The 10,125-nt window shown below is 44.7% G+C and overlaps 1 protein-coding gene across 1 annotated transcript; it reads left to right on the top strand.

The window, feature by feature from the left end:
- Positions 1–834: 834 nt before the first annotated feature.
- Positions 835–4,445, top strand: Tcf24 (transcription factor 24). The gene is made up of 2 exons (XM_021644432.1): positions 835–1,221; positions 4,332–4,445. The coding sequence occupies exons 1-2, from the start codon at positions 835–837 to the stop codon at positions 4,443–4,445; spliced, it is 501 nt and encodes a 166-aa protein (XP_021500107.1).
- The last annotated feature ends 5,680 nt before the right edge of the window (positions 4,446–10,125 follow it).

Consider the following 10,125-nt stretch of genomic DNA (forward strand, 5'->3'; position numbering starts at 1 on the left):
CCAGGAAATAAAATGTGGTTTTTCACTCAAAGGGACTCTGGGTGTGCTTTTTAAGACGGAAAGCCCTGTTACAGTCGTGATTCACTAGCAAATTCCACCACCTGGTTCCCCGCGCTGTAAGTACCGCGCGTCTGTCTACTGCCTAGCGATCCCGACGTGGGAAGTCGGGGATCCGCAGGGAAACGTTCGGGCAGGTCCTCCGAGCTAACACTCAGCGCTGTGCGGCGGGGCTGCGGCGCTGGGCCCCGCCGACGCCGCGGCCTGAGCCTGCGGGGCGCGCGGGCGCGAGGGAGGCGACGGCGGGTGTCCGGGCCACCGTGTACCGAGGCGGGGTTCCACCGCGAGAATCTTTACCTTGCGGAATAAAAGGCGGGCGGGGACGCACACTCGACGGCTCCGCTCCTCGAGGTTAACGCCTCGCTGGACCGCGGCGCGGGGACCCGCGGGCCCGCCCGCCCGCCCCGGCCGGTCCCCGGTCGAGCGCGCACGGCCCCGCACGGCCCCGCGCCTCGCGGCCGGCGTGGGCGGGGCCAGGCGCCCGCCCCGCCCCCGAGGGGCTTGATTGATGAGGCTGTCGGCCGAGGGGGCGGCTCCGCGCTGCGGTCGCCCCCAGCCGCGGGGCCCGGGCGGGCGCCCGTCTCGGCCCGACGGGGCTGCGGGCGCCGGCATAAAAGGCGGCGGCGAGGGCTGGGCGGGGTGGAGTGACCCGCTCGACGCCGCCGGCCGCCAGCCTCTGCCCAGCCAAGGTGAGTGAGGCGAGTCGGAGGCGACGCCGGGGTCCCGCAGCGCCGTTGGCCCGGGCGGGAGGGAGACCGCGCGGGGCCCGGGGCCGCCATGGAGCGCGGCCGCGCCGCCAGCAGCCCCCGCCGCGCCGAGCCCGCCCCGCCGGCCGCCACCGCCGCCGCCGGCCGCGACCCCAGCCCGGGACGGGGCGGCTCCGGCGGGGTCGCGGCGGCGCGCCCCGGGGGCGGGGGCCGTCCCGCCGCCGCCAACGCCGCGCGGGAGCGCAGCCGCGTGCAGACCCTGCGGCACGCCTTCCTGGAGCTGCAGCGCACGCTGCCGTCCGTGCCCCCCGACACCAAGCTGTCCAAGCTGGACGTGCTGCTGCTGGCCACCACCTACATCGCCCACCTCACCCGCAGCCTGCAGGACGGCACCGACACCCCGGGAGACCCCGGCCTCGGCGCCTTGCGAGGCGACGGCTACCTGCACCCCGTTAAGGTAGGCGACCCATCCCGGGTGAAAACCGGGGAGGCCTGGTGACATCGCTATCACGGTCAAATATCGTGGACTAACAGGGCTACAGAGGATGTTAGGAAAACACCATCACGTCCCGCGTGACTGTCCTATTAGATTGGCGTGTGTGTTGAGTGAATTCGTCTGTATTCAAATTAGCCAGGAGACACCTTTTCGCGTGACTTCTTTTCCCAGATGCGAGTTTTCACCTGGAGTGCAGTGGTCACTACATCATCTTTCAGGCTGCTTTCTCTGTGTTTGCTAAATTTAAATGTTCACATCTTTGTCCCACAGTTCTGAAATACTTGAACACGAATACACACAATTAGAACTCAGTCTCTAGTATCTAAGTGCTGAATAGATTACGGCTAACAAAAATGAGGAATTAATTTCTGTTGAAATGTAATAAACCACATTCTCTCTAGTGTTTGTACTTAAATTTATAGAGTGCATTTTAACAAAACTTACTTTGAAAATACATGGCCATAGACTTAAAGCAGTTCAAATGTTAAGTGTGAAATATTATTTATGATTATTTATGATAGAATCCATTCTGTCCCTGAGTTTTATGATGTAACAGCTGAAAAGACAGTCATTACAATTAATAATTTTGTATTATAGTGAGGATTAGATTAATCCAAATATCCACTATCCAAATATCTCACTAAAAGATAGCTTTCTCTGACTTGATATTTGCTATATATTCCAAGAAAGTTCATTTGAGCGTTAAGATTTCAATACCAGGCGGGCACGATGGCACATGCCTGTAATCCTAGCACTTAGGGAGGCAGAGACATGCAGATCTCTGAGTTCAAGGCCAGCCTATTCTACAAAGTGAGTCCAGGACAGCCAAGGCTACACAGAGAAACCCTGTCTCAAAAAAAAAAAAAAAAAAAAAAATCAATACCGAAAGCAGTCATTAAATGCCTCCCTCATAGTGGACAAAATTTAGAGCAAAGTCTTTACCTCAGTGTCACACAAGGCTTTCTTGAATGAGAAATGCTGGAGACGTCCGTGTTGGAAAGCGGCCATAGCAAGCCAGCACCAGAGTTGACTTATATTTCAAGTGTTTTTACAGTCATAATTGTTTTAAGAAAAATTGATCTAATTTGCTGTCTGATTTTACAAATCAATGTCCATAATATCTAAATTTTAAACCTAGAGATAATTATAGAAGGCCAATGAATATCTCATAAAAGATGAAATTAATGATAGTTAACAAGTGACTGTTTTAAAATAAGAAATTTGATCTGACACTATGTAGAAATCTCTGCGTTAGGACAGGGAATACAACTGTAAGACTCAATCCCTGCCCTAAATGAATACAATATATAGCTAAAAATAAAAATATAAATTGTATTGTAGTACTGTAAGGAAAAATATACTTATTTTTTAAAAAAACAGTCTAGGTGGAGTTTCAGAAGACAGAAACTTCACATACTTTGTTGAAATTGCCTGCCTACATTTTATGGCTACTGCTGAAATGTTTACATATTAAGTCTGTCCTTTACACAAAGGAAATAAAAATGTTCTGATCGTTTTTTACCTTGGAGTAAGTAAAGCCTCATTATAAACTACCACAGGTATCCCCTCGTAACTGTTCTAGAACTACTATTCCCGTAATACAGCAGTGTTTCTCAGTACTACACAAAATACCAACGATATTTAACAAATATTCCAGCTCTGTCAGTTTGAATCATCAGTCCTTTTTACCAATATTATGAGCATGTTAGAATGATTGGGGGCTGTGGAGTATGGCAGATGGCTGAGAGGGGTACAGTCAGGATCGTATTCCTGGTTGGGGTTTGCCAGACCCTGGGGTCTTTGCATTAAAGTGGAAGAAGGGAAGTTTAAGAACTGAACTTCTGCTGCATAGCCTAAACGTATTTTTATCCACTTGGAAAATTAGCAGTTTCAGCCAGCTCTAGGGGCCCAAAGGGACGGTTCTCCAGGAGAAAAGCACAGATGACTCTCTTGATTGCCAAACCCCATGAGAATCATTGTCCTTAATGATGATAAGCAAGAATTTTAAAACTGGGGGATGCTGCTGTTTGAGGACCAGTTCATTAGAATAAGGGAGCATTTTTTAAAAAGACCTTCAATTTGGGCTCGGTTTTGGTTAATTGTTATGTTTTTTTATAAGTTGTAACAAAACGACATATTTTTAAATATACCTTACGCTAGAGAACAGAGTATAATGACACATACATGCACATGAAGGTGCTATAATGAATTTTATTACTTTGTATGCAAACCTAAGAATTTATAATATATATGATTTAATAAGCATACCAGAGGAAGGGTGCAGGGCTGGGTTCACTGATCGCACCCGGAGACGTTTAAATAGGACTCTTCTTGGCTGCCACAGAAAAGCAGCTTTCCTGATAATATCATATATCCAGTTACTGACATTTTTATTTTTTTCTTCAGTTTCACTTAGCATATGAAAATTTTGCCTATTTGTGAGATACATGACTGTGCTTCAGTGTGCATATTCGGTCATGTACAAAGCAGGGTGATCATGTCTGTCCCTGCTGACATTGGATATCTGTACTATAAATGTTCAAAATCATTTCTTCAGGCATATTAGAAAACATAAAATGCATTATCATCATCTCTAGTCACCCACTGGGAGACAGAAAACCTACACTCAAAAGTGCGGGCTGTTTAGTGAAAGTTGCCTGCCATTGCTGCCCAGGGGCTGCCGAATCCTTTCAGGGTAAAGCCACTCTTTTTCCAGCATCTACTCTGTATATAACTGAGCACTGTTTCTTAAGAATTCATATTTTAAGCTTAATTTTACTTTGGCTTGGAATTAAAATACAGTGGTAGACTTTTCACATTTCAGCAATGTTCTTTCAGCTCTTGTCAAACACACGTATATCATTTTTACAGTTAACGTCAAAGCCTTCACGTGTATCAGTAGCACTGATAAACAGTCTTCATGCTGTCCCATAGACTTTGTAATTATACTCCTTAGCAGCTAGGTAACATCTCGTTAGCCCTGGGGTGTTTTAAGATTTGAACATTACATGCCTGCACTGTATGTCATCGATACTAACTCTCAGAGTCTTATTTAAGTACTCTCTTTTCAGAAGTGGCCCATGCGATCAAGGCTGTACATCGGTGCTACTGGCCAGTTTCTGAAGCATTCTGTCTCTGGAGAAAAAGCAAACCATAGCGACCCTCCGGCGGCCTCACGGCCTTAGGCTGTCTCCTGGTGGGGTCGGGCAGAAGTGGTGGCTGTTATTTTTAAAGACTGTAAAATAACTGTATTTATTGTATTGGACCTAACAATTGGACCTTACTATTTCTGTAAGCTTACACTGAAATTGTGGTTGAATATAAAAATCTGTCTAAATAAATGTAGAATGGAATAATCAGTCCTATATAAAAATACATAGCTTATATGGTCATTGTGTCACTGCTACATAGTAAGGAGAAGCTATTGGGAGAAGTGAAAGACACACAAAAGCATATAGTTGTATATAACCAAAGAATACACACATTTCCACATTTTCTATAGTGCGTCTATTACAAAATTTATGTGTCTGTTAAAAACTTATGTGACTACTCTAGTTCTAAGAAATGAAATGTGGAGCAGGCGTGGCGGCGTGTGTCTATAGTCCTAGCACTCTAGGACTCTGAGACAGGCAGATCTCTGTGAGTTCAAGTGTCAGCCAGGGCTACACAGTGAGACCCTGTCTCAAAAAATAAATAAAATATGTTGATACAAGTATTCCATTTTTATGAAAGCCAGCATGTGCATTGAGTTGGTCATTTCAACGAGAAGATGTAAGATCACAACTCAGCTTATGTGTGTCTGTGTGTAGATGGTTGCAGTAACTTCTGTCTGTAGTTATATATGTAGATCAGCACTCAAACTCTCTGTGAGTTTGAGGCCAGCTTGGTGTACAGCGCAAGTTCAAGAGCAGCCAGGGCTACGCAGAGAAACGCTATCTCAAAAAAAATTTATAGAGAATATTAGAAATGTTTTCCTCTATGAAAAGCCTTGCAAAAGGGTCGTATTAAGATCTGCCTTCCATTTCATATTGTGGCAGGTACTAGCAGTACATGCCAGTATGACCAGGAGCTCCGGTGTCACTTGCTGTCTGGGTACACCACCCTTTCTCCTGTCAGCACCACGTCTGCTCCCTCTCCTTTCCCATCCTGGATAGTTAGGCAGGCCTAGATGTAGCCTCGCAGGAAAGGGGCGTTTTCAGCAGTGATTTGGGAGTACTGCCAGGGATCTGAACCTTGAAAGAGTCTATGGACACGGGTGAATCTGTCCACACATGAACCAGCAGACCTTTCTCTGCATCCGACACCACCTAGAGATCATCTTCTCTTATTATACCAAGGGTTTCTGTGTTCAGCAAGAGACTATTGGAAAAATCAGCTTAGGCTGGATGAGCAGGTAAAGATGCTGGACGCCAAGCCTGACATCATGAGTTCAGTCACCACAGCCTACACGGTGGCAAGAGAGCTGACTCCGGAATGTTGTCCTCTGACCTCCACAGGATGCCGTGTGCAACAAACAAAACAAACAAGTAAATGTAATAAGAGGAAAACCATCCCGTGAAAAAGTTAGCAGACTTCCTGTCATTACAAATGTTCTAAAACCAAATACGGTAGATTTTTCTGACATTTAATTCAGTTGTTGAATATGCTAACAGCTTTTAGGTTGTTGGGAAAATCTCAGAGAAGTTCCATATGGCCAGAGCCATGAGTACACAGGGTTTTTTTAGGAAACATACTGAACCCCCAAAATGGAATCTTAACAGAGGTGAAACATTAACCCCATTCTTTGCTGACATGTTCCCCTCACCTCTTCTAGATTTATGAGGCCTGCTTCCAGCTGTGAAACTGATTCATTTCTTGAGAACCCAGTTTTCAAGTTGCTGAACTCGATGTAAGATTGGCAAGGAAAAAGACATATTAGTGGACTTGGCTGGATTTACATAAGTGTCAAAGCCCCCACTTACCCCCAGCTCAGTTTCCCACAGCCTGCAGCAGTGAAGTTATAGATCACATGATAGCCAAGCCTGCTGTTCAGAGGATTCAGTGGGTGGCCATATTGGTTTCTATCCGATAGTTTTATTTATTTTAGTGATTATTTTTCCTTAATGTGAAGACTAAAATCTTTCTACCCGTCATTTTGCTTTCTACACATTGCATGTGTATTTAAATGTTTGTGAATGCCTTCACCTACTCCCCCAACACTAAGGAAAAAGGTAAAATATGATTTGGACTCAGCGGTTTACTGTTACTGTATTGGTACGGGAAGCGGTGGCATAGTTTTTATCATGAGGAATGGGATTAAAATTTCCTCTTGTTTGAATAATAACCTCGCAGTTTACTGTCTCCATGACAAAAGTGGCTTGGAACTGCCTGGATCGTTTGGCAGTTTACCTACTGCCTTACCATTCATGGTGCTCCCATTTCCTGCCAGTCAGAATTCTCTTTGATCTGCAGCATGAGGCATTCCCTCATGCCTCAGCACGGTCTTCACAATTGTAACTTTCCGCAGCAGAGAATAAGTATGTGCAGCTTCCCACTGGTACTGTTCTGCCTCCAGGCATGGCACCCTTTCCCTGGACATCAGAATGTACCTCTTTAGCTTAAAGGGCCTTCATTCATGATGCAGAATAATGGGGATTACTAAAATAAAATGCTAATTTGAAGATTAATTGTTAAATTTGCACTTGTCTTTGTATAAATTGAACACAGCACATGAAAATCTTTCTAGAGGATAGACCTCAGTGTTAATGTCTTCACCATGATGTCCTCAACAGACTGTGGAAGACAAGGACATACATATTTGGGTCACATAATCTGCACAAGAAATCCTCAGGAAAATTTCTTTCACCGCGTGCAGCTTTCCCGCTGGAATCTCCCATTTAAAATTTCTTTGTAATGATAATTTGGGGGACGGACAATGGCACTTTAGAAAGAAAACTAGTTTCATTGTATGTTTTTTTCCTGACCATAAAAATATACACAATAGAGCTTGCCGTGTGTGTGTGAACGACTCATCAATAAAGCTACATGAAAAAATTATGTGTGTCCGTTCCCATTTCTGTGACCATCTATCTGACAGGAGCGACTTAAGAGAGCAAGCATTTCTTTTGGGTCAGTTTCAGGGAAAGCTGTGACAGGCCTGGTTCCTGGAACTTTGGGCAGGTTGTCACACCCAGCCTGCCAACAAGAAACCAGGTGATAACCCTCAAGGCCCACCCCGATGGCCAGCTAAGCCCTGAATCCCAAAGAGTCCACAACCCCCCAAAACAGTGCCTCCTCCTGAGGACCTGACATTTGAACACAGGAGCCAGTCAGTACCGGGTGCTTCACACTCAGAACAGTACCTACGCATGCTTGTTTTAAAAAATGACAGAAAGGAACGAAGTAGAAAGGAAAAGTCCAGGAGTGAAGGTGTCAAGGATAGAAGAAAGGGGCTGCTCACTGGTCCATGCTGCTTGGTAATAAAGACTGGCTTTGCATTTTTACAATGCTAAAATCAAAGCTATAACACTAAACATAGCAATCTGCAGTTAGTGTTAACGAGAATAGTTCATACCTTTTTTTTTTTTTTTTTGGTTTTTCGGGACAGGTTTCTCTGTGTAGCCTTGGCTATCCTGGAGATCTACCTTTTTTTTTTTTTTTTAACTTAGAAGATACTGTAAAAGAGCAAGGCATAGTAGCACATGCCTTTAATCCCAGCATTGAGGAGACAGAGGCAGGTGGATCTCTGTGAGTTTGAGGCCCCTCTGGTCTACATAGTTAGTTCCAGGTAGCCAGAGTTATATAGTGAGACCCTGTCACAAAGAAAGAAAAGAAAAGTAACTTCTGATTGACTCTATTGAAATGCATAGTTAATTATTTTAATTGTCTGAGTTTAAATTATTCAATAATTTCTCATTTTATATTGAAAGGAACCATTTATTCTCATTTAAAGAGACAGTATTCAGGCACTAGAACTTCCATTTGTTTAGGGGGCAGACAAGCATTTTAGTATATATGTTACCTAATTTTTTCCTTAGGCCTCTGTGTCTCAGGAAGATTCCTTCCTTCCTTCCTTCCTTCCTTCCTTCCTTCCTTTTATAAATAGATTTATTTATTTATTTATTTATACAGTGTTCTGCCTGTATGTGTGCCTTCATACCAGAAAAGGGTACCAGATCTCATTATAGATGGTTATGAACCACCATGTAGTTACTGAGACTTGAACTCAGGACATTTGGAAGAACAGGCAGTGTTCTTAACCTCTGAGCCATCTCTCCAGCTCCCTCAGGAAGATATTCCCAGGTAAAATTCCAGGCTCTACAGTGCCACATGAATCGCTCACAGGTTGGTGGACCAACCGTTTGCCATTACGATAAAACAAGTTGCTTGTTGGCTGTTAGGCAAAACAGTCTTGTTCTGCTTTGCTGACAAAAGCTACAAATCAGATTGTTTCTGACCCAAAGTAAATATTAGCTTTTGAGGAGATGGCTTCATCAAAATGCACTTTTCTGTGTGTTATCCCAAATTATATTGAGCATATCCTTTACTTGAAAAAGTAGACTCTGCTCTAGTCTGGTAATAATCCATGGTTTGTTTTTTTAATTACTGCTGGAGGGTTTCCAACAAGCCTTCTGGAGAATAGCGGTGTAGGGTCTTTTCTCCAAGCTGTACATGTTGGAGTTTTTATTTTTCCTTTGTTTCTGTAACTTAAAAAAAATACCAAACCACTAAGGTTCCAGGCTTTTTTAAAGAACACAAGAGAAATATTATAAAGTTGTGTATCTCCGAGCGATGACTGTACACTTGTATTGAAGAGTGGCAGCTGGTGGTCTTACATGTAACTGTCATACTGAAAACTCCTGTAAACCTCCCAAATCCTGTAGATTTGGTGTCTACAGGCCAAGAGTGCCACACAGATGGGAAGGCGCACGGCTGGGAATATTCTTGCTTAACTACACAAAGCCGGAAGGATTTCCCTTCCAGTGTTGACACAAGTCTTAGTTTCAACTCATCCGAGAACCCAGTTCACTGAACTAGACGTCAGTCGCTCCAATGCTTCCTAGTAAGTTCTGCCAGAGCCTTTAACTCCCGGGAGCTTTTCAGTTATAAGCTGGAGAATACTCTTGAAGATTATGCTTAAACGTTGTGTCAATAGTCATTTCCTGTGCACGTGGATGTGACTGAGAAACCTCACATGCATGGCTGCCCTCTGGGGAGCAAGGATGTTCTGAGAGTGAACCACACCTACTCTTCTCCACGTCTGTGGTTATTGGGAACGAGGGGGGGAGGGGGCGCCATTTCAAACAATGAGAACTCCATGAAATGTGATTTCAAACATTTATCGTCCAAACAGATGCTAAAATCACTTGATTTCATTTTTAAAGGATACTCACCTATAAGCCATCCCAGTCCTCCACGTAGATGAGTAGAGATATGTCATGTGGAACAAAAAATAATAAAGTTAAACTTTTAATACTGGTAAAGAGCTGGGCAGTGGTGGCACACGCCTGTAATCCCAGCACTTGGGAGGCAGAGGCAGGCGGACCTCTGCGATACTGAGGCCAGCCTAGTCCACGAAGCGAATCCAGGACAGCTGGTAAAGATTGTATACACTCTGCACATCTGTAACTTCACTGCTGTAAGCCCGAGTGCAGGAGTCACGTGACACCAGGTAACAGCAGGCACAGGCCTGTCAAGGGAAGGTAAGCGTGGGGAAACTCTTAGCAGATCCTCCTTTTAGAGACTAGAGACACCCTTCACTGTGCTTCTTCACCAGTCATTGGCTGGTCTGCAATTTTTTTTCTTTTTTTTATGCTATGGCAGTTAGTGTTCATTGTTGGTCGGCTAAGAACTCTTTGAGCTGCTGCTAAGTAAGATCCGATTCTC

The sequence above is a fragment of the Meriones unguiculatus genome, chromosome 6, assembly GCF_030254825.1.
Source record: "Meriones unguiculatus strain TT.TT164.6M chromosome 6, Bangor_MerUng_6.1, whole genome shotgun sequence".
In the NCBI taxonomy this organism is placed as follows: domain Eukaryota; kingdom Metazoa; phylum Chordata; class Mammalia; order Rodentia; family Muridae; genus Meriones; species Meriones unguiculatus.